The 24808-nt window shown below is 46.5% G+C and overlaps 1 protein-coding gene across 1 annotated transcript in view; it reads right to left on the reverse strand.

The window, feature by feature from the left end:
* The window catches only part of LOC119855826 (neuronal acetylcholine receptor subunit alpha-7-like), a 143777-nt gene that overhangs the window by 76369 nt on the left and 42600 nt on the right, over nt 1–24808 (reverse strand). Inside the window, 3 exon segments of the mRNA XM_038402610.2 lie at nt 1251–1330; nt 4072–4181; nt 5847–5891. Coding sequence (XP_038258538.1) covers nt 1251–1330; nt 4072–4181; nt 5847–5891 — 235 coding nt within the window.

Here is a 24808-nt window from a genome sequence, read left to right on the forward strand (position 1 = left end):
GGTGGGGGCCCTGTCTGGTCTCCCCAGTCTTGGGTGAGTGCTCTGCACACCAGACTACAGAGTAATTCTTAGAGTTGCTTGTGATCTCTCTTTCTCACCCAGCATTATTATTTCATTATTTCATCTCATTATTTCTCCACAGTGGAATGGCTCTGACAGGGGAGACTGAGGGAATAGCCTAGTAACTGCAGCACTCCCCTAAGATGGACAGATCCCAGTTCAGATCCCGCCTTGTCATGTGGCAGATGGAGGACTTGAGGTCTCTCACATCCCAGGTGAGTGCTCTAACCACTGGGCTAAAAATTATGAGGGAGGTCCTGTGTCTTCTCCATTCTCCTTCCCACCCCGGCTTCTTCAAAAAATGGCAGAGATGCCTAATGCCAACAGAGGCTTTTCAGCTGAGAATCCCAAGCAGAGGGAGGCGTCTCTCTGCAGCCCAGACGTAGGTGCCTATCTCTCTGAGAGGGATGGGGCTAAGTACTTACCCCTCACCTTAGTATCTCCCATGGTCTAGCTTTTTTAGGGAGCTGCCTAAGGTGCTGGCTTTTGTGAATCCCATTCTAAGGCACCTAGCTCTGTCCCATTGTACTGGAGGCTTGAGCACCTCACCCAGGCTTTGTGAATCCCAGTAGTTTTCTAGGCGCCTAAGTTCCTTTGTGAATCTTGCCCCTAGGGCAGTGGTTCTCAACTCCTTTATCATTATGGGCTGTGTGCTAACTGGGCCGCATGCCGGCCGCAGGTTGAGAACTGCTGGTATAAGCTATAGCAGCATCACTGTACCCTGCATTTTCACTTGTGTACTGAACAGTTAATAATATAAATTCATCATCTGAGTCATGACAACCTTAAAGGTTTTAAAATAATAGATTTCAGAAAAAAAGCTATAGGCTTAAAATGTTTAGCCCTTGAAATCTTGGCCTCTTAGTTCTAATTCCATCTAAAATGTCATTCATTATATGACCTAATATTTTGCAATATGAATAGCTGGCCAGATCATCAAAAGGTTCAGCATTGTATGATGCTAAACTTTTTTGTCACAGATGCTGAGCACTTTTCAATATCTGGCCTGTATTTAGGGGCCCAAAATAAAAGCTGAATTCTTTTGAAAGTCTGTCCCACAGCATAGAGCGCACAAAACTTCTTATCCAGATCTGCTTTTAAGTTGATACAATTAATCCTCTAAATAGGAGAATTGACCTACGCTATTAAAGTAAATTGATTTAAATCAACAAATAAAATCAGTCTCCTACCTGGAGGAATGTACTGACAAGATCCAGAATAATTCACCAACACGTTCGTGTGAAACGTGGCATCAAATCTTTCATCCGCACTAAAACATAACACAAAAAAACCCCACAGGCACTTGAATTCAAAATGTGGTGAACAGTAAGGTAATGAGAAAAGGAGTACTTGTGGCACCTTAGAGACTAACAAATTTATTAGAGCATAAGCTTTCGTGAGCTACAGCTCACTTCATCGGATGCATTTGGTGGAAAAAGCAGAGGAGAGATTTATATACACACACACACAGAGAACATGAAACAATGGGTTTATCATACACACTGTAAGGAGAGTGATCACTTAAGATAAGCCATCACCAGCAGCAGGGCGGGGAAAGGAGGAAAACCTTTCATGGTGACAAGCAAGGTAGGCTAATTCCAGCAGTTAACAAGAATATCAGAGGAACAGGGGGGTGGGGGGGGCGGGAGAAATACCATGAGGAAATAGTTTTACTTTGTGTAATGACTCATCCATTCCCAGTCTCTATTCAAGCCTAAGTTAATTGTATCCAGTTTGCAAATTAATTCCAATTCAGCAGTCTCGTTGGAGTCTGTTTTTGAAGCTTTTTTGTTGAAGTATAGCCACTCTTAGGTCTGTGATCGAGTGACCAGAGAGATTGAAGTGTTCTCCAACTGGTTTTTGAATGTTATAATTCTTGACGTCTGATTTGTGTCCATTCATTCTTTTACGTAGAGACTGTCCAGTTTGGCCAATGTACATGGCAGAGGGGCATTGCTGGCACATGATGGCATATATCACATTGGTAGATGCGCAGGTGAAGGAGCCTCTGATAGTGTGGCTGATGTGATTAGGCCCTATGATGGTATCCCCTGAATAGATATGTGGACAGAGTTGGCAACGGGCTTTGTTGCAAGGATAGGTTCCTGGGTTAGTGGTTCTGTTGTGTGTGTGTGGTTGCTGGTGAGTATTTGCTTCAGATTGGGGGGCTGTCTGTAAGCAAGGACTGGTCTGTCTCCCAAGATCTGTGAGAGTGATGGGTCGTCCTTCAGGATAGGTTGTAGATCCTTGATGATGCGTTGGAGAGGTTTTAGTTGGGGCCTGAAGGTGATGGCTAGTGGCGTTCTGTTGTTTTCTTTGTTGGGCCTGTCCTGTAGTAAGTGACTTCTGGGTACTCTTCTGGCTCTGTCAATCTGTTTCTTCACTTCAGCAGGTGGGTATTGTAGTTGTAGGAATGCATGATAGAGATCTTGTAGGTGTTTGTCTCTGTCTGAGGGGTTGGAGCAAATGCGGTTATATCGTAGCGCTTGGCTGTAGACAATGGATCGAGTGGTATGATCTGGATGAAAGCTAGAGGCATGTAGGTAGGAATAGCGGTCAGTAGGTTTCCGATATAGGGTGGTGTTTATGTGACCATCGCTTATTAGCACCGTAGTGTCCAGGAAGTGGATCTCTTGTGTGGACTCATTAATTTCTGAATAGCGGGTGTATGGATTAAGGTCAGGAGGGTAAACTTTGTAAAATATCATTAGTTGGAATGTCTAGCTCACGCCAAACTGATTTTGGATCTTCTTTCAAGATTTAGATCAGTTGGATAAAGGATCCATCTCTCAACAGTGGCTGAACCCCCAGATGGCCCCAGTCCCTGAGGGAAAGCTGCTGCAAGGAGTTCCGCTCCATTTAGGCAACTAAGTGAAATGGCCTGATTTTCAGAAGAGTTCAGTGCCTTTGATGCCAAAGTTGTGACAATGGAGATGATGATGGGGGTCCTGGGCCCTTTGTAACTTCTGGCCCAGTGGCACCTTACTCAAGGTGAAGGTACTAGATGCTAGCATAGCAGTTGCTTGGAACCGCAGCTCCTCTTCAAAGAGAGCAAGAAGTCGTAGGCCAGGAGTGAAGTGGCTGGAGAAGGAAGGAACTGTCAGGGGCTCAGATGGCATAGTGGCAAGCCTGGCGGGTCTTTGTGGGTGCTCAGTGAGCGATCAGGGATCTGGATTGTAAGCTCTTAGGGGCTTTCTTTTTGTTCTGTGTTTGTACAGTACCTAGCACAGTGGGGTCCTGGTCAATGGCTGGGTTCCTAGGTGCTACAGAGATACCGATAGTAATAATTGGCACAACGTTGTATGCAGACCTTGTGGGTTAGAGTTCTATAATTTCAGGAGTTAGTTGAGGTTTGGGGAAGCTTCCAGACTGCTTGATACTTATCTAAACTGAATCAAACAATCCAGCCCTTCGGATCTTGATATTTTATACAACTTGCATTCAAAACGGCTAATGGCTATTTCCCGTGCTGGCATCATCCTGCACTCCCTTTGAACTGAATAATTATTCATAATTATTTTACAATCTTAGGGCCTGATTCAACTCCCAGTGAAGCTAATAGGACTATTTCTATCGAGTTTCATGGGCTTTCTCGGTCCCTATATGTAGTCTTTTAGCTATATAGAATTGTGATATTTTTAAGTGCGATCATCTAATTTTCCATAAGGCTGTACCAGAAGACTACGAAAGCACAAACAACAAATGAAACCGGCATAATTATTTACAGAAGCACAAGATAGGTAATCATAACTTAATCTTTCATTATAAAGACCATGGCCAAGGGCCTCAAGCCATTTCTATTTTACGAGCATCGTTAAGATAACTCTGTGCTTCCATCTAGACTTTTCACTGTACTGCAGCACTTGTCTGGGTTTGTTTCCATTGTTTGGAGGCCATAAACCTGATCCTTAGCTGTCATAATCTTTGTTTGAAGTCAATGGAGCTACGCTGATTTACACCAGCAGAGGAACTGACTCAGTGTTTGTCTCAGTACTTATAAACCTTCCGTACCTGTTATACAGAAGAATGTCTGGCACCCATATCTGGTCAGAGGGAAATCGTAAGTTCTGGACTCCTGGGTATGCGTACTGATCCCAAGACAAGTAAACGTCAATCCAGTACTATAGGAAAATATAGACACAAACGTTATTGATCATTTCTACAATGTAGGATCATAGGGGAAAGGAATGTCTCTCTGTATGCCTGCCACATTTGGATGCTCTGGAAATATAATAATATTAGCAATAGCAATGATAACATAATAATTACTGTTCTAGGGTTAATAACAAGTGACGACAATGAAAAAGACAGGTGTATGCACTGAGGAGCTCACAGTGTAATGACTTAACATTTGGACTATTACATTTTAACATGTTTGTTGTTTAGAAAAATCTCTAAGGAAATATTTATTTCCTGTGTTACATCAGTGGATGCCGACTTATACCAGCTGAGGGCCTGGCCTGGAAAGCATACAATTGCACTCTGTATTCCAAAATGATTTGTTTATGATCTTTTCCTCTCTCCCACCCAAAATACCAGATTTGGATTTTTGCTGAACTTTGGGATCAATACAAATTCTTTATTGAAGACTACAGAGTATCTAGGTTCTCCTGTCCAAAGTCTATGCACACAAGAGGGTATGAAAATGATAACATGGTAGCAGTATAAAAGTATAGGCTGGAATAGTTTAGGTTATTCTTCTTTTATAACCAAGATCACTCAGACCATAAACTACAATGTAGTTGGGGGACAAGCAGAAGGATCATTTGCTCCATTCAGATAATATATGGTTTCTAATGTAACATTAAAGTTAGTTCAATCATTCGTCTCCTGTGATCTCTTAGCTTTGAAGAGGCAGCTCCAATGAATCAGAAGCTCAGCTTTATGTTGCGTAAGAATAAATGATCCCTCCTACCACACAGCAATGCTTAATACTACGCTGGAACATTAATTCAGGATTAATAGTGCACAGGGACAACAACTCTCTGAGCTTTCCTTGTACGCATTTCATTGCAGATCAGACTTACTTACTTATCCAATGGATCTGTGCAGACCACAACCTTGGGCGCCATAGCTTGTTATATAGGGCAGATAAGAATTAAGGGATTTTTTTTAAAAAAAAATGGGAGAGAAGGAGATTTCCAAAAGCGCCTAAGTGGTTTATGAGTCTGTCCCATTGATTTGCAATGGCCTATTCTTTTAAGTTGCTTAGGCATTCTTGGAAATTTCCCCTGGGTCCTACAGTCAGGCCTTTAAGTCCATATTTAGACACTATCTGGAATTCTCAAAGGAGTTTAAGAAAGCAATATGTGCAGCTTCATTAGGATTTGAGGCACCTTTAGAAATCCCAGTCATTGGCTTCAGTGGAAACTGAAGGATGCCCACAGCTTTGAAAACCAGCCCTCCAATTTCAATGCCTAAACATGTTTATATCCTCATTTATTAACATCTGTGCCTTAAGGCTCATTGGACCAACTCCACTGAGCTCATCAGAGTTACAACAAGAATTATATGGCCGATCATTTCATTTTCAGATCTGAAAGGAAGTAATAACTGGGATTTTTAGAGGACCCAGCTCCCACTGAAAGCCGATCAGAGTCAGGCACCTTCCACCTGTGCGCTTCTTTGGAAATCCTGCCCCATTCCTCCTTCAGCAATATTTCCAAGAGCTCAATTCACTTGTGTCCCAGAATAGAGGATGACAGACAGTTCTTCTGCCAAAGGATCATATTCAATAAGTTCCTGTTACAACAATTTCTGTTCAGTGCTGATGCAAAGTTACTCACCATCTGTAGCCAAGCATTCGTTATCAGCACCTGGTTCTTCTCATCCTTCAAAAGAGAGAAGAAAACCTAATTAGCCGAAGAAAATATTGTGGGTTTTTTCCCGACAAAATCAAACCCAAACCCAACTTGCAGGGTAAATGAATGCAAATATTGCAGTCAACAAATTATGGACTCGGTGCTGGAGTAATTGGATGAAATCTCTGACCTGTGTGGTGATGAAGATCAGACTAAATGATCGTAATAGTTCATTCTGGCCTTAAAAACAAATTTTGAAAATTCCACACTCATTATAATTCATCAGCAATGAAAATAATTTGCCATGGCCATTATTTACTTGAAGACATTTATTCTCTACAAAAGCTATCAGAGATTTTCATTTTAATTAGATGGCTGTGACTACAGCTGCCTGTGACATGCAGTAACGGAGAGGATTAACGCTGTCACTATTGTTGCTACAGACTAATCAAATACTGGTCTTGAGCAGAAGTTAGGGCACGTCAGCAAACTGTGAAAATGATGTTTATCGAGAGGACACTATGCAGAACAGATGTGGTGCTCTGTGTGTCTAAACACAACTCTAAGCAGGTTGCAGAGCACACTGAAATCCAATTCTCTATCCATACTAACAATACCTAGTGCTTTTCAGCTATAGATCTCAAAATGCTTTGCAAAAGAGATAAGTGCCATGACCGCCATTTTACAGATGGTGAGGCTTAGGCACAGAGAGGTCAAGTGGATTGCCCAATAGGCCAAGAACATGGCTGCACAACTACCAATTTATGGGTTCATATCATAGAGAGGAACATAGCACCTCGTTTGCGTGGGGGTGACACGCAAGCCCATACCCTCTCAGACACACACACTTTTCCCCATTTTAGCTTTGCATGTAAGGAGGCAAGGGCCCCATTGGTTTCAGTCTTAATACTCCCAGGGCTTAAGCATATCTGTGGCCATGCACTGCCTCTGCTGGCACTTGTGCAGGCATGTGACATCTTTTCAAACTCTACTGTGGACTACACAGAGTTTGCAAGATCGAGGAGTGGCTGCTAAGAGGCTACATTGTCACTTAGTGCCTCTCCCTATGCAAGGAGCAGTGGGTAGCTGGGATGCTCCAAAAGCAGTGCAGGGAAGGATTGGGACTCATCCCTACGCTCTAGGCCGTAGCAGAACCAGGTGACTCCCCACTGTGCCTTAGCTCAGCTCTGCTGGCCATGCATTGAGGGAGAGTGTGGCAGATCCACGGCCCCGCCCATTTCTCATCATTCTCAGCCAACCAGCACAGGATGGAGACCTGCAGAACCTGCTTGTCCCCCTGCCATCTGCACAGGAACTGGCAATGTGGGCAGCATGCTTTCTATTCCCCTGTGCTGATGGGCTGGGCAAATGATCATTTTGACCTAAAAACTCCTTCTTTTGTACTAGGAATGAATCGGTTTTGTTGTGTGCCCTTTGCTCTCGTTTGTTGCTAGCAGAGGAGAAGCAGTAAGCACAAAGCTAGCTGAGAGAACAGACGGATTAGCTACAATGCGAGGGAGATGGAGAGAGTCATGGGCCTGAAATGACTGCATTTCAGTAAGTGGCGTTGAACAAAGCTACTGTGGAATATCATGGTGAGTCTTGTGAGCTATAGCACATTGGACTGGGACTGCAATGATCAAAGAGACACAGGATCCAGCATAAAACCCATCAGGCTTGTAAGATCTGGGGACAAACAGGCTATGATAGCTAATGCTTTGAATGGAAATTTATGAATAATTCCCAGACGCAACTTCATTAAGACAAAGAGTGACATTTTGGCTCCATTGAATTTGGTGGGGCCAGGATTTCACTCTGTCGATTAACTTCCTTTGCAGACATTAATGACAGAGATAAGATGCCAGATTTTCAAAAGAGTTCAGCTCCCAGTGCCAGGGCCGGGTGGGGGCAGCCGTGAAGCAGGGCGTGGGGGGCAGGGCTGACAGGCGACATAAGTAATGCAGTGTCTATGTAGATGCTGCATTGCCCTAACTACACCAACATAAGCCCTGCACCTCTTGTGGAGGTGAGGTTATTGTTTTGGTGTACAGGGACACTCACTTCGACAGAAGCACCATTCGAGTGTAGACGCTGACGTAATTAAGTCAATGTAAGCTGCCTGGTGTTGACCTAATCTTGTAGTGTGGACCAGGCCTAAGTGACAGACACCTTGTCCAACTGCCAGCAGATTTTCAGGCAAACAATCCCCCCACAGCTGTTCTCCCTGGCAAGCAGGCTGCACATGAGAAATTCCTGGTCCATGGATTTGTTTGGCCAACTTGGAAGGAGCTTTGGAAGCTGAGGTTATATTGGCCAGCTGGCCCCCACTTGGCTTGTGAATGCCCGTCTGCCGTGATGGGCAGAACTGCAGTCTGAGCCCATCTTGCTAATGCCATCTGCATGCACTACCCCAGCCTGTTCTAGCTTCACTGCCATCACTGTCTTTATTGCTACTAGTGCTTTCTCTGGGTCTTCGACTGAGAGTAAAAGGGAGCAAGCCTTTCCCGTCCATGACCACACCTAACATCGCTGCCAATGACACAGCTATGTGCAGATAACAAGAGAGCCTCTGAATCCAAGTCCCTGAAGGAGCTGAGGATAAAAAGAATACATGTCTGCCAGCATCCTCAAAGCAAAGCTACTTGTCACATCCTCAGCTCTCCTGCTCCCCCACATGAAAATGAATCCATCGTCTTTTCCTGTCCATAGTCCCACTATGTCCAAAACCAACTGGCACTGAAAGCACAAGCAAACTGGAAGTGGTATGGACATGTTGCAATGTTTTGTGTCTCACAAAGAGAACGAGGCTGCAGCTGTAGTCGCATTCCTACAATGCAAATATTAGCTATGGAAAATGACCAGTTGCGCTACCTCAGGCTGCAGTCTCTCTGCAGTCACCTTCACAGTAGATGTGCAAATTTGCACATGAAGAGTCAGCAAAATATGAGCAGCTTAAGCCAAGCGCATCTGTCGCACTGCCTGGAGTGGCTCACAACCATGAGTGCCGACCTCAGGGCAGACACCGCAAACTGGTGATGTGTTCTATAATTAGATTTCACCATGTCAGTAACAAATGTGCACTCCTGGATCACTATACCAGTCTTACCATGGAGTCACAGACAGTCCCCTTGGGCATTCCAATTTCTCTTCCCACCCAGGTAAGCTGGACTAAGTGATAAATGGTCACTTACACCAAAGATCACAAAATATCCAGGTTGCTGCCAGTCTCAAGAGATCAGTCACCTTCCCCAGGTCAATTTGTACTTTAGATCTCACACCAAAGTCAACGCTTACAACCAATCCTATAATTAACTAAATGAGGCTTTATTAACTAAGAAAAATAAATGAGAATGTTATTTACAGGTTAAAGCAGGCAACATACAGACACAAATGAGTGACAGTCTATGGTTCCAAAAGGTGATAGAGTTGTAGTAATCTGTCAGCATTGAATGTCTTGTAGGGCTAACCCAGCCTGACCCTGGGATCTCTTTTCCTGTTTCCCAGCTCCAGCCCTGTGAGAGTCCAAACAGCAATGAGAGAAAGATATGAAAAATATTCTTGTCATCTAGTTTTATTTCCTTCTTTCAGAATTCAAGGAGATGGGATGAGCTTTTTTGCACAAGGGCTCTTTATGGGTGCGATAGGGCACGTGACAAAGCCTTTGTGTTGTGATGTCCCACAATGGCCCATTTGGATTCAGTAGCCCTTTCTGATGGGCAGGAGAGAACACCTTTTGTAAGAAGTCAGCTTTTTTCATTAGGTGAAGTTTTGCCCTGTTTGGTGAGTCACATCGTTCAGAACAAACATTTTACAGTTTGGGGATTTGGGCCAGGGGTTTTGGTGTGTTCCTCCTTTCTGTGGGGCTCCTGAGGTGCACAGGAGGGAAACTTCCCTACCTCCCCCGCACTGAGTTTGTTGGCATCAGCAAGCCCTTGGGGCAGGGAGCTTTGGAGGAGGAAATCCGGAGGCATCTGTCCCTTCCTGTGGGCCTCTTGAGGTCTGAAAGAGCAGAGAACCCCAGAGAGATTTAGGTGGCTCATGAGCACCTATTGTTAGACAAGGCACTTTGTGTGCAATAGAAGTTTCTGCACAGGGAGCTCGTGCGCTGTAAATTCACACCCTAGCTTGCTGTGCAATAACTTCCCCAGTTAGTCAAGCTCTTAGGCAGTGCAGGCGGGGGCATTGTCCCTCATGAACGTTTTTGGCAGGAAATGTTTTCCCACTGGTGAGTTTCCCCAGTGATTGGTTTACACCTTGGGCTTCAGCACTGCAAAGAAAAAGGCTCAGGAGTTACTTTAGTATTTAATGAAACAATCATAGCAGTCATATGAAAGGAAGCTATAGAGAACTCATCAGCAGAGACTTTCCATGGCAGGCCTACAAGTTTGGAATTTAATGGCTATAGACAGGTGCCATCCCAGGCCTGTAAACTCTCCTCTCAAGTCCAGGATCTTTAGCATCCTCCTTCTTAGGGCTGTAAGCTTTACTTTCAGTCGTGGCCCCCTGGGTCTGTAGCCCCCATCACAATAACCTCTGAAATTAGGCTTTAAACAACACAGGTTTGGTGCCAGACTCTAGGTTTCTGGTAGGGGAGTCCCGTGAACTGAGTGTTCTTTCTCTCTTGCTTTTTAGTAACAGTAAGCCAGAATTTTGACCAACACCCAGCTGCTTGGGTCTCTGGCAGCCTTGGAAAAACATTTCCCTGTAGGCCCCCCCGATGGCTATCCACAGTCTATTCTCAACCTTGCCTCAGGGCAGTGGTGAGTTGCCAAAATCTTAACAAGCAGTTCCCTCCTCACCCCATGAGGGGGTCGTGGCCCATCCCTGCTCCCTGGGACTTCTGCCCCATCCAACCCCCCGCGTTCCTTGATGCCACCCCAGACCTCTGCCTCATCCACCCCCTTCCCCTGCCCCTGACTGCCCCCAGAACTGGGCAGGAGGGTCTCGTGGGCTACCGTAGTGGGTGCCCACTGCGCCCCACCCCTAAGAGCCAGAGGAACCTGCTGGGGGGCGAGGTGGGGAGTCCTGGCAGTACTTACCTGGGGCAGCTCCCAGAAAGCATCCGGCAGGTACCTCTGGCTCCTAGAGGCGGGGTAGCATGGCTGGGGGGGGGAGCAGGAGGAGCAGCCGCTCCCCCCACTGATCACATCAAAGGTGGCGCCTTAGGCGCCGACTCCCTGGGTGCTCCAGGGCTGGAGACCACATGGGGAAAATTTAATGGGTGCAGAGCCCCCACCGGCAGCTCCCCGCCCCGCGCCTGGCCCCAGCTCACCTCCGCTCCACCTCCGCCCCTGAACGCGCCGCCCCGCCCTGCTTCTCCGCCCCCCCCGGCTTCCCGCGAATCAGCTGTTCGGTGGGAAGCCGGGGAGGGCCGGAGAAGCAGGCGGCAGCTTCGCGCTCAGGCCCAGGGAGGCGGAGGTGAGCTGGGGCGGGGAGCGGTTCCCCTGCGCCCCTGCCCCCTGGGTTAGCTGCTGCGGGGCGGGCGGCCCTTCCCTCCAGTCCGCCTCCCTGGGCCTGAGCGCGAAGCCGCCGCCTGCTTCTCAGCCGTCCCCGGCTTCCTGCCGAACAGCTGATTCGCGGGGAGCGGGGGGGAGAAGCAGGGCGGGGCGGCGTGTTCAGGGGAGGAGCCGGAGCGGACGTGAGCTGGGGCTGGGCACGGGGTGGGGAGCTGCCGGTGGGGGCTCTGCACCCATCAAATATTACCCTTGAGTGCTCCAGCCCCGGAACACCCACGGAGTCGGTGCCTAAGGCGCCACTTTTGGCAGGTTAAATTTAGAAGCCCTTTTAGAACCGGTTCTCCCTCATGGAACAACCGGTTCTAGCGAACCGGTGCAAACCGGCTCCAGCTCACCACTGCCTCAGGGCCTGTGAGCTCGCAGAGTGATTCTGCTTCGTGGAGAGCAAGACAGGGAAAGTGCTGTTTGTGGGATTTATACCCATTCATGGCTGGGAATGATGCCGGGAAGCAACACAGTAACCCCTTCCAGTTGTCAAATGGGGATGTAAGGGTTTCCCGCATTGGCAGGATGTGATTTTCCAAAGTCTTTGAAACTTTTTCCAATTTGTCCAAACTGCCCAGTTTGCAACTGTAAATGGAATAATTTCAGCTGCAAGTTAGGACTGCTGCTGTACACCTGCATTTGTTGAAAACCAGGCCCCTACATAAATATTGTTCACAGCACACACACAGAGACGTTAGATAAAAACATGAATATTCTTGCTGGAAGGTTGCAAAGTAACATGATTTTATTTCTTAGGATTCAGAATAATAACTCCAAAGAAACTGAAAACCAGAAAGAGAGAAACAGGCTGCTGAAAGAGAGAGGCACAACTCCCCCCAGCTTGGCATAGGCTGGCTGCAGACTGACTGCTGCTTGACCCAGCTCACATGCTTCCCTGCAGAGCCTCCTAGTCTTCAAGCAGGACCGGTAAACCCCTTACAAGTGCAAGAGAGAGCTGTTCATTTTAACACAGGTTTTGATACATCCCAGTATATATCTAGCTCTCTTGCCAAATTCCTTCTGAGAAGGGCCCTGAGACAGCAGGCTGGGGAAAAAGCCAAACCTCTGAATTGTCTGGAGATGAAGGCATCTCCCTTTTCCATCAGGCTAGCAGTGGCATTGCTACAGGAAGGTTCTAGGAGACTGATGCAAAGCTTCTCAATCACAAAGTAATCTTTCCATTCTTTTCATAGCAAAATAATGGGGACAGACCATCTGCTCTTAAAGCAATGCCAGCAGGGGATGGTTTGGGGGCATGGCCAGCAATCCAAAGAAATGGGTATGGAGGGGAATTAGGGCTAACTGAAGAAATCAGAGGGAGGTAGGACTTCATACTGCTACCTCAGGAGACAGTCCCCAGTCAAATGAGAATCCAGCCTGTTGGTGGATGGGATTCAGGGGCTCAGAATGTGGGTGGGAAAGGTGGAGTGCTTTTCAGAAACACGGCCAAGTTCCTTTATCTCCTGTGACGGGGCAAGGCCGGATGGCTATGGAAGAGTAGTGGGAGATAGATATATTAGCTCCAGGCTCAACAAATCCCTGGTACCAGGATAAGTGAAATGGCAGCTGTTCCAGGTCAATTAAGACACCTGGGGCCAATTAAGAACTTTCCAGAAGGCAGGGAGAAGGCTAGGTTGATTGGGACACCTGAAGCCAATCAGGGGCTGGCTGAAACTCGTTAAAAGCCTCCCAGTCAGTCAGGTGGGTGGGCATGTCAGGAGCTGTGGGAGGAAGTTGCGCGGTTGGAGAGGCTGAGTAGTACACACCATATCAGGCACAAGGAAGGAGGCCCTGAAGTAAGGGTGAAGTGGAGCTTGAGGAAGTAAGGGCTGCTGTGGGGGAAGTAGCCCAGGGAATTGTACATGTCATGTTTCTAAAAGGTCAGCTACCATAGCTGATACTATTAGGGTCCCTGGGCTGGAGTCCAGAGTAAAGAGTGGGCCCGGGCTCCCACCGCCACCTTTGCCCCCTGATTAATCACTGAAACTGGGAGACAACAGAGACTGTGCAAGGAAGGATAACTTCTCCTCACCTCCCTCGCTGGCTTATGATGAAAATGACTCAGTAGACTGTGACCCTTGTCTCTAGAGAAAGAAGGGTTACGTGGAGGGTCACAGTGAGCCTCTGAGGCTAGCGAAATCCGCCAGGAAATGCGGGACTCACAGAGGCAAGGACAGAGCTTTGTCACACTCCGTATACCTTGTTACCTTTAAGAAATAGCATTTGGTCTGGAAGTGAGACCACTCGAAGCCTGACCTTTCAGAGCTGCTGAGTAATGTTCAGTGCCCATTGGCTGCAGCGGGAGATGGCTCTCAGCACCTCTGAAAACTGGAGCTTTAGCATCTTGAACTATCCTAGGATGCCTGAACTCCTACAGGCAATCATGAAAGAGCATCTGCACTATTCTGTTCCAAAGAGGCTTTATATGAAATTGGTACTGAGCTGCTGAGGAAAAGATTTGCTTTCTGCTAGTGTTGGGTCCCTAGATCATAAGAAAGGATTAATGGTCAATTATCAGGGTTTCTTTTCTCCTTCCTCAATACTCGTGTGATCTCCTTTATCCATGTGTCATACCTCTTCCTCATTCTGTATTTGTCAGAGAGTGGGATACATCTGCAATGAGCTGCTCATTGCCTTTTGGCAAACTACGTGAGTTTGCAGCTCCCATTCCAACAGAGCAGTCGTCACAGCTCTGGCCTTCCAAGATCCCAGTTGAAGCAGGAGTGTGCCAATGACCGTGTTCATGCAGCTATTTCTATCCATTCCTATGACCAGTTGTTACCAAGTGGTAAGTGTTGAGTCAGGGAGGGGTTTTCTTTACCAGCTCAGGCAAACAAGAAATCAGTTCACCACCATAGTTTACGAATGCCATGGAAAATCCAGCTTGGTGCGATTACCGGGTACCATTACCAGGTGTGATGAAGTGGGAATTTTCTGTCATATTTTTATGAATCCTGTTTGTTTCCCTCTGAAGTTTGCATTGCTACCCAGTGAGAAAAAAACGCGTTAAGTCTGCTCTCGCGGTGATAGGTGTCTTGATAGTGCGCTCTGGGCCAAAATGAATGGGGTTCTCAAGGAACTGGTTGAAACTGACCCAGACCAACAGAGGGTCCAGAGGGACCATGGGAATGACTGAACAATCAACAGTCAGCAGTGGGAGGCTCCAACGGGTGAGGTGGTGAACTCAGCATGGCCCTGCCGGAGATAATGGACTGGGAGGTGACCAGCAGCGGGTAAAGAGTGGGCATCTGGAAGAGGATGGCTGCTCTCTCCTGGGATCAGAGAGAGACAGAACTTGAGATGGAATCCGCTAACAGCTTGGCTGGCGGATGGCTCTGGCTTGGCCAGAGGGACTACGTTCACCTTTCATCAATCCTACTCTGTGTGTTTTGGAAAATGCTGCCTGGTGTCACTGGGAATGCTGGCTGAGGTGCATTAGTCCCTGAAGAGTGTAGAAGTCTCTGACCAGGAGTCTCCTTCAGTTGGACTTGCTGAGCAGAGCTCATGGTGTGAACACGAGTGCTGAAGCCCAGAGGCTCAGTCTTGGAGGCGGTGAGGCTACAAGGCCTGCTCTGTAGGAAGAGTGAGACCTCTTGGGGATCTGGCACACTGAAAGGGGTCCTCCAAGAGACTGTGTAAAAGCTGGGGCATAGCATCAGTCCTGTGGATCCATGAATGAGGGTATTGATGCTAGTTCTCTGTACTCCTGCGTTTGCTTAACTGGCTGAACAGGCCCAAGTTGCAATGTTCAGATCTGGATCCAGTTCAGAACATACCCAAAGTTCAGATACAAGGTTCTGGCTTGGGCCCTTTTTCCAGTGAATTCCTGCAACATCAGTTTTGTGTCCTAAACACCCTAGGCCAGACCCCCATTTGTGTAAATCAGCATAGTCCTATTGAAGTCCATCTCCATCCTTAGAGGTTTTTAAGGCCCGGCTTGACAAAGTCCTGGCTGGGATGATTTAGTTGGTGGTTAGTTCTGCTTTGAGCAGGGGGTTGGACTAGATGACCTCCTGAGGTCTCTTCCAACCCTAATCTTCTATGATTCTATGAAGTCAACAGAGCTATGTTGATTTACTCCAGCTAAGAATCTGGTCCATGAGTTTGAAAATATGAAAGTTTAGTTTTCTTTGCAAGGTGGTGGGTTGACAGTAATCTGTGTTATACCAGTGCACTTCTGTGGTTTCTACCATAGTGAGGATACCATCTAGATAATATCCGACTCCTTTAGCTCTAGAATTATCTAGGTCATAATATGTCAAAAATGCTGTTGTTCACTGTCACACCATATGTTAACTCGTCAGCTTTATAATACAGACACTTGGAACAGGTAACTGACTGTCATAATTAACATGCCCCGTCCCACTGAACTGTACTCTTGAAAGCTGATGCACTCACTCGTTATAAGATGTTGAGTAATGGAAGAAGTCCCAGATTTGAAACGTGATCATCAGAGGCTAGCAAAGGGCTATCTGTTATTTTTTTTGGATTTCTGCCTACATGTGTCCTTACATGTGTATGAGGAGTATTATATTAGGTTCTTCTGTGAGACAATCAGGCAGAGTATGAAGCTTCCAGCTAGGAAATTAAGATCAGCCAATGTCATCAGTTCCATGTACTGGATTTAAGTCACAAAAATTTCCATAAGTATATTTATTGAGTTAGAGATTTAAAATATGAGTAGGATTTTCAAAACTGTTCAGTGACCAGGATTGCCTCCTTATACTCCCTGATCAGTTACCTAATTGAGGTCAGAAGATGTAGGGATAAAGTGAGAGAGGCTAAAAATCGAGTAGAGTTGGACCTTGCAAAGGGAATTAAAACCAATAGTAAAAGGTTCTATAGCCATATAAATAAGAAGAAAACTAAGAAGGAAGAAGTGGGGCCGCTTAACACTGAGGATGGAGCGGAGGTTAAAGATAATCTAGGCATGGCCCAATATCTAAACAAATACTTTGCCTCAGTCTTTAATAAGGCTAAAGAGGATTGGGGATAATGGTAGCCTCACAAATGGGAAGGAGGATATAGAGGTAGATATTACCATATCAGAGGTAGAAGCGAAACTGAAACAGCTTAATGGGACTAAATCGGGGGGCCCAGATAATCTTCATCCAAGAATATTAAAGGAATTGGCACCTGAAATTGCAAGCCCATTAGCAAGAATTTTAATGAATCTGTAAACTCAGGAATAGTACCGAATGATTGGAGAATTGCTAATATAGTTCCTATTTTTAAGAAAGGAAAAAAAAGTGGTCCGGGTAACTACAGGCCAGTTAGTTTGACATCTGTAGTATGCAAGGTCCTGGAAAAAATTTTGAAAGAAATTAGTAAGGACATTGAAGTCAATGGTAAATGGGACAAAATACAACATGGTTTTACAAAAGGTAGATCGTGCCAAACCAATCTAATCTCCTTTTTTGAAAAAGTAACAGATTTTTTAGATAAAGGAAATGCAGTGGATCTAATTTACCTAGATTTCAGTAAGGCATTTGATACCGTGCCACATGGAGAATTATTAGTTAAATTGGAGAAGATGGGGATCAATATGAACATCAGAAGGTGGATAAGGAATTGGTTAAAGGGAGACTGCAACGGGTCCTACTGAAAGGCGAACTGTCAGGTTGGAGGGAGGTTACCAGTGGAGTTCCTCAGGGATCGGTTTTGGGACCAATCTTATTTAATCTTTTTGTTACTGACCTTGGCACAAAAGTGGGAGTGTGCTAATAAAGTTTGCAGATGATACAAAGCTGGAGGTATTGCCAATTTGGAGAAGGATCGGGATATTATACAGGAGGATCTGGATTACCTTGTAAACTGGAGTAATAGTAATAGGATGAAATTTAATAGTGAGAAGTGTAAGGTTATGCATTTAGGGATTAATAACAAGAGTTATAGTTTTAGTTTTAGTTATAAGTTGGGGACACATCAATTAGAAGTAACGGAAGAGGAGAAGGACCTTGGAGTATTGGTTGATCATAGGATGACTATGAGCTGCCAATGTGATATGGCTGTGAAAAAAGCTAATGCGGTTTTGGGATGCATCAGGAGAGGCATTTCCAGTTGGGATAAGGAGGTTTTAGTACCGTTATACAAGGCACTGGTGAGACCTCACCTAATACTGTGTGCAGTTCTGGTCTCCCATGTTTAAAAAGGATGAATTCAAACTGGAGCAGGTACAGAGAAGGGCTACTAGGATGATCCGAGGAATGGAAAACTTGTCTTATGAAAGGAGACTTAAGGAGCTTGGCTTGTTTAGCCTAACTAAAAGAAGGTTGAGGGGAGATATGATTGCTCTCTATAAATATATCAGAGGGATAAATACAGGAGAGGGAGAGGAATTATTTAAGCTCAGCACCAATGTGGACACAAGACAAATGGGTATAAACTGGCCACCAGGAAGTTTAGACTTGAAATCAGACGAAGGTTTTTAACCATCAGAGGAGTGAAGTTTTGGAATAACCTTCCAAGGGAAGCAGTGGGGGCAAAAGATCTATCTGGTTTTAAGATTCTACTCGATAAGTTTATGGAGGAGATGGTATGATGGGATAATGGGATTTTGGTAAGTAATTGATCTTTAACTATTCAGGGTAAATAGGCCAAATCCCCTGAGATGGGATATTAGATGGATGGGATCTGATTTACGATAGAAAACTCTTTCCTGGGTATCTGGCTGGTGAATCTTGCCCATGTGCTCCGGGTTTGGCTGATTGCCATGTTTGGGGCCGGGAGGGAGTCTTCCTCCAGGGCAGATTGGAGAGGCCCTAGAGGTTTTTTTTGCCTTCCTCTGTAGCATGGGGCATGGTTGACTGGAGGGAGGCTTCTCTGCTCCTTGAAGTTTTGAACCATGATTTGAGGACTTCAATAGCTCAGACATGGGTGAGGTTTTTCATAGGAGTGGTGGGTGACATTCTGTGGCCTGCGCTGTGCAGGAGGTCGGACTAGATGATCAGAGTGGTCCCTTCTGACCTTAGTATCTATGAATCTATGAATCAGTCTGTCTGTATCTATCTATTGTCTCTAGTTTATACTTAGGGTATAAGCTCCTAGGGGCAAGGTCTGGCCTTTTGTTCCATGTTTGTACATCATCTAGCCACTGGCTCCTAGGTGCCATGGTAGTACAAATAATTAATTAATATTGGTTTAGCTCTGAGCCTACTGATGTCCATGGGAGAACTGGTATGTGCTTTTTGAAAATCCCACCTTTGCTCTTCTACTGTTTTTCATTCCTTGGGACCTGTTTCCATTGTGATCTTCACCCATTTGCATTTCGGTATTACCTGATACAGTGCTGCATGCTCACTAGCCATATGGATTACTGTCAGTCCTGTGATGCGGCAGACAAGCCCCACGCTGGCAAGGAGGGGGTTAATAAGAGCTTGTGGACCTGTTTGGCCCTATCCTGCTACAGCTGGAACAGAAGCCAGGCATGGAATTAACAAGACGAGACCTCGCCCAGTTCAGGGCTGACCAGGTAGCTTGCTGGCCGAATCTCTTGGGTGCATCTACACAGCCTGCAGCAGCCAACCTCCTGGCCTGGATTGACAGACTTTGGTAACAGGGCTCGTGCTAGCACTCTAAAAATAGCTGTGCAGAAGTGCTTTGAAGTTGTGGCTTGGGTTGGAGCTCGGAGCCCCAGACACAACTTCAAAGCTTTCTCTCTGCAGCTATTTTTAGAGTGCTAGAGTGAGCCTCGCTAGCCCCAAGTCTGTCATCCTAGGCTGGGAAGCTTGCTGCCGTGGGCTGTGTAGACATGGCCCTGGAGGAAGGGATGATCAGCCCCTGGGAGACCAGCCAAAGTACTGACTTTGTGAAGACAAGCCCTGAATAGACGGGTGGGGTCCTGCCGTGAGCACATGGGACAACCCTGGTGAGTTTTTTTTTTCTCTCCTTATTTCTTTTGGCCTTCAACACCCTGGAAGGGGTAGGACTGAAGTGTACCTTGGCTGGAGGGCTAAACTGCTGCTATGGCGGACAGTGACGGGGCGGACTAGGCCCAGAGGCCCTCTGCCGGAGGCCTCAGGCTCCTGCCACACCTGTCCCTGGAAAGGCGCAGTAGAGTCCTTCAAGCCACTTAGAGTGCCTGCAGCAGAGGCAGCCAAGCACAGCCCAGGAAGGCCACATAAAAAGGAGCTGCAGGGCAGACCAGAGGTAGCTCTTTGCTGGAGCTAGAGTTCAGGTGATGTTCCCAGCACCATGGACAGCTCAGTGCTGGCAGGGACTACAGTGAAAACAAGCTCCTGGGTGTCTGCTGGGACTGAACATAGAAGAGCCCTGAGGTAAGGGTGAAGCATCAGTGAAGACTGGGGCCATGGGGAAGTGGCCCAGGGAAATGAAGGCAGTTTCATTAAAGGGACATGGTAGCATGTGGCTGCTATTCTTAAGGGTCCTGGGCCAGGACCTGGAGTAGGGGGCAGACCTGGGTCCTCCCCATCCCCCATAGGCCACTAGCGAAGGACAGTGATAAACTCCTGGCAGGGGATCTGAACTACTTAGTGGCCCAGCTGGAGAGCTGGGGCCAGAGGAGCCCAGAGATGGTGAAATTGTTGCCTCTAGGGAGGAAGCCCTGGAGGTATGGCCTGATACCAGGGCCAGGACTATTTAAAGACTGCAGACACGTTACCAGAAGGGGCTGCTCATGAGAGGTATGTGCCACACCATTACATGGACCTTGCAGGAGATGGTGAACCTAGCAGTCGAGATCTGTGCTGGGTGAGTTATGCCCTGATGGTCCACAAAAAGGTACTGCAGAGGTAAACCCAATCAGTCTGTCAGATGGTGGCTGGCCCCTTTCAATGAAGCAGGTCCAGCTCCCCTGTACCAGAACCAGTGCTCCTGGTGGTGAATCAAGAGGGTGGGGCAGCATCTGGAGCTGTAAAGAATCAGGGAGACTCTGAGAGGGAGGAGACCCCCTGAAGAAGCTATAGGAGGTTTCTGGAGGAATGCTGAAGAACAACAGAGGGGTTTGCTAGCTGCCTAATCTCCTCCCCCCCCAAGCCAAAAAGCCAGGTCCAGAGGGCACTGAAGGCAGCAGAAGAGCAGAGGAGGTTGCCTTCTGACTTCCAAGACAGAAGTAAGGGCTGTAGGCCAGGCAACAGTGGTGGGGCTTACCCACTGATACCTCCATGCTGGTGAGCTGGAAGAGGAATGGGGAGATGATGGAGGCTCCCTTGGTGAGGGTGAACTCCCAGCAGTGGGTGTTCCTGCTATGCCAATGGACTAGATGTCATGGGATGTTAAGGGTTGTATGCCCTGGGGGTGATAAATGGACTATATTTTGGGGAATTTATTATGGATTATTGTCACTATGGTTTTGTAATAAACTGGCCCCCAGGAGGGATATTATTGAGGCAAGGCAGTCTGTTGTGGAGTCCTTAGGGGCCTGAAAGGGGTGTGGGATGGTAACCCTGGCATTAGAGTGCCCAGCCACAAGGGATGCATGGGGACAAGCCGGGGAATCGATCAGACCATTCCCCACTAGAAGTCACCATCTGAGTTCTTGGGAATGTGGCACTCTAGCAAAAATAGTCCATCCCCTGGCACTGCCTCTGGTAGGTATGATGTGCCAAATCCTCAGCTGGCATAAATCATTGAAGCCCCATCATCTTCCCTGGTGCTATGCCAATTGACCCCAGCTGAGGGTCTGGTCCGTTGACTTGTTAGTGTCTTTGCAGAGTGAGATCAGTATGTTTACTGGGGTTTTTTTCACCAAAAGCCCCATCTTTTCACGTGGTTTGTGCAATGTCCACATTCACATCAGGCCAAACTTTCAAATGTCTTAAATATGCAGCTCTTAAACCATTTCAGCATCCAGTCCCAAACGCTGACCTCTATTCATTTCAGATTCCTTCTACCTGACCACTATGATGCAATGGCTTGTTTTCTAGGAGTGGTCTGTAATGTAGGAAGGCATGTGCAGTTTTGCATCCTGTGCAAATGGCTTTAAAAATAAGACACACTAGCCACATAGCTTACCAAAAGCACACTTTTCACACAGACCAATCTAAGTATCTTGCATTGCAGCTTACTGTGGCTGATTCCATACACACATTGCTCTTCTAACTGTTCTTCCTTTCAGCTGGGTAGTTTCTAAACTGACATCAAGCTAAGACACTTTCTTAGAGGAATAAAATCACTTAACAGTTTACCAAGCACGGTTTCCTTGATACAACCAGGCTTTAGCAAAGGGAAAAGTCCAGATTCTGGTCTCTTGTACTCCAGGTCTGGACAGGGTGGGCAGCAGCATAATACAGACCTTGGACTTCAGAAAAGCAGACTTTGACTCCCTCAGGGAACTGATGGGCAGGATCCCCTGGGAGGCTAATTGAGGGGGAAAGGAGTCCAGGAGAGCTGGCTGTATTTTAAAAAATCCTTATTGAAGGCACAGGAACAAACATCCCAATGTGCAGAAGAATAGCAAATATGGCAGGCCACCAGCTTGGCTTAACAGAGAAATCTTCGGTGAGCTTAAACACAAAAAAGAAGCTTACAAGAAGTGGAAACTTGGACAGATGACTAGGGAGGAGTATAAAGATATTGCTTGAGCATGCAGGGGTGTAATCAGGAAGGCCAAAGCACAATTGGAGTTGCAGCTAGCGAGGGATGTAAAGGGTAACAAGAAGGGTTTCTACAGGTATGTTAGCAACAAGAAGAAGGTCAGGGAAAGTGTGGGCCCCTTACGGAATGGGGGAGGCAACCTAGTGACAGATGTGGAAAAAGCTGAAGTACTCAATGCTTTTTTTGCCTCGGTCTTCACAGACTAGGTCAGCTCCCAGACTGCTGTCCTGGGCAGCACAATATGGGGAGGAGGTGAGCAGCCTTCAGTGGTGAAAGAACAGGTTAAGGACTATTTAGAAAAGCTGGACATGCACAAGTCCATAGGTCCAGATCTAATGCATCTGAGGGTGCTGAGGGAGTTGGCTGATGTGATTTTCTGAGCCATTGGCCATTATCTTTGAAAACTCGTGGTGATTGGGGGAGGTTCTGGATGATTGGAAAAAGGCAAATATAGTGCCCATATTTTTTTTTAAAAAAGGAAGACAGAGCATCTGAGGAAATACAAACCAGTCAGCCTCACCTCAATCCCCAGAAAAATCATGGAGCAGGTCCCCAAGGAATCCATTTTGAAGCACCTGGAGGAAAGGAAGGTGATCAGGAAGTCAACATGGATTCATCAAGGGCAAGTCATGCCTGACCAACTTGATTGCCTTCTATGATGAGATAACTGGCTCTGTGGATATGGGGAAAGCGGTGGATGTGATATACCTTGACTTTAGCAAAACTTTTGATACTGTCTCCCACTGTATTTTTGCCAGCACAGTAAAGAAGTATGGATTGGATGAATGGACTATAAGGTGGATAGAAAGCTGGTTAGATCATCAGGTAGTGATCAATGGCTCAATGTCTAGTTGGCAACTAGTATCAAGCGGAGTGCCCCAGGGGTTGGTCCTGGGGCCCTTTTTGTTCAACATCTTCATTAATGATCTGGATGATGGGATGGATTGCACCCTCAGCAACTTCACAGATGACACTAAGCTGGGAAGAGAGGTAGATATGCTGCAAAGTAGGGATAGGGCCCACAGTAACCTAGACAAATTGGAGGATTGGGCCAAAAGAAATCTGATGAGGTTCAACAAAGACAAGTGCAGAGTCCTGCATTTAGGACGGAGAATCTCATGTACCACTACAGACTGGGACCGACTGGCTAAGCGGCAGTTCTGCAGAAAAGGACCTGGGGCCTACAGTGGATGAGAAGTTGGATCTGAGTCAACAGTGTGCCCCTGTTGCCAAGAAGGCTAACAGCATATTGGGTTGCATTAGTAGGAGCATTGCCAGCAGATCAAGGGAAGTGATTATTCCCCTCTATTCGGCACAGATGAGGCTACATCTGGAGTATTGCACTCAGTTTTGGGGGCCCCACTATAGAAAGGATGTGAATAAATTGGACAGAATCCAGCGGAGGGCAACAAAAATGATTAGAGGACTGGGGCACATGACTTACGAGGAGAGGCTGAGGGCACTGGGCTTATTTAGTCTGCAGAAGAGAAGCGTGAGTGCGGGGGAGGGGATTTGATAGCAGCCTTCACTACCTGAAGAGGGGTTCCAAAGAGGATGGAGCTCGGCTGTTCTCAGTGGCAGATGACAGAACAAGGAGTAATGGTCTCAAGTTGCAGTGGGGGAGGTCTAGGTTGGATATTAGGAAACACTATTTCACTAGGGGGTGGTGAAGCACTGGAATGGGTTATCTAGGGAGGTGGTGGAATCTCCTTCCTTTGACTTTTTTAAGGTCAGGATTGACAAAGCCCTGGCTGGGATTTATTTGGGGGTTCGTCCTGCTTTGAGCAGGGGGTTGGAATAGATGACCTTCTGGGGTCTCTTCCAACCCTAATCTTCTATGATTCCATGGGTCTGCAAAGTCAATGCATCTCCTCTACCAGGAAATAGCCTTTGTATAATGGTAGTTGCTTGGTGATGTAGGGCTAGCAGAACGGGTGTATCACTGGGCAGTTTGGAGGAAGCATAGCCGAAACACACTGTGCTCTTGCTATTCTAAGTGTAACATGCTGGTGTTGTGTATTTTTGTCTCCATCTAGTGGCTGGATTGTGGATTGCGGTTTATGAGTTTGTAACTTTTGATACACTACTACAGTTAATCCATTGGATCAATGAAGAGCAACTCATGTCTTTTAACCAGAGCTCCCTGGTTCAATCCGTACAGATGACCTAATGAAGGGGCATCATGTTTACTACTTACCAGACAGTCCCATAAAGAACTATTGCAGCATAGATTAAATTAGAACAGTCCACTAACTTCTGAAATAGGACACTTGGTTTTTTTCCCCTGCCTTTTTGTGTTTTTTCAGGTACTCCATTTCTAAAACTCCTGTTTTCCTAGATGCTGATTACCAACAGTGTCTCACTGGCCTCATAAAGCCTACTAGGAATTTAGCATAGTGCAAATGCTGGTTTCCCTCCACCCCCATTTAATGTTGCAAGAAGTTCTAAGAGCCAGAGTTTCCCTGGCAACATTCACTTAGCTCTGCTGGACAGACAGCCTGGATGCTTTAGAGTTTTAATTAAAAATAGAAATATATTTATACCGAAATCCTGCATCTTGACGGGGGTGAGACAAGGAGACCCTTGGGAGTCCCATCTAGCTCTGAGGTTCTCAGTTTGAAAGGGGGTTGTTTAAAAAGGCTGAATGGATGTTGCCACGGTGACTAACTTTTGGAAATTCCTGACATGACATTGAAGTGTTTGATCGTAGAACCTTAACATTGCACTCAGTCCCATTTTGGGCATTTAATCTGTTGTGGGCTCTTTCTATTGGAAACAGTCCATGACTCCCACTAGCTGAGGCCAGCCCTAAAAAGGGGTTGGGATTTCATTGGAGGGTAATTTATCTTCATTTCTACTGCCACTCATTACTCATTTGGGGCTCAGTTGTGC

The sequence above is a fragment of the Dermochelys coriacea genome, chromosome 5 (genome assembly GCF_009764565.3).
Source record: "Dermochelys coriacea isolate rDerCor1 chromosome 5, rDerCor1.pri.v4, whole genome shotgun sequence".
NCBI classification, from domain to species: domain Eukaryota; kingdom Metazoa; phylum Chordata; order Testudines; family Dermochelyidae; genus Dermochelys; species Dermochelys coriacea.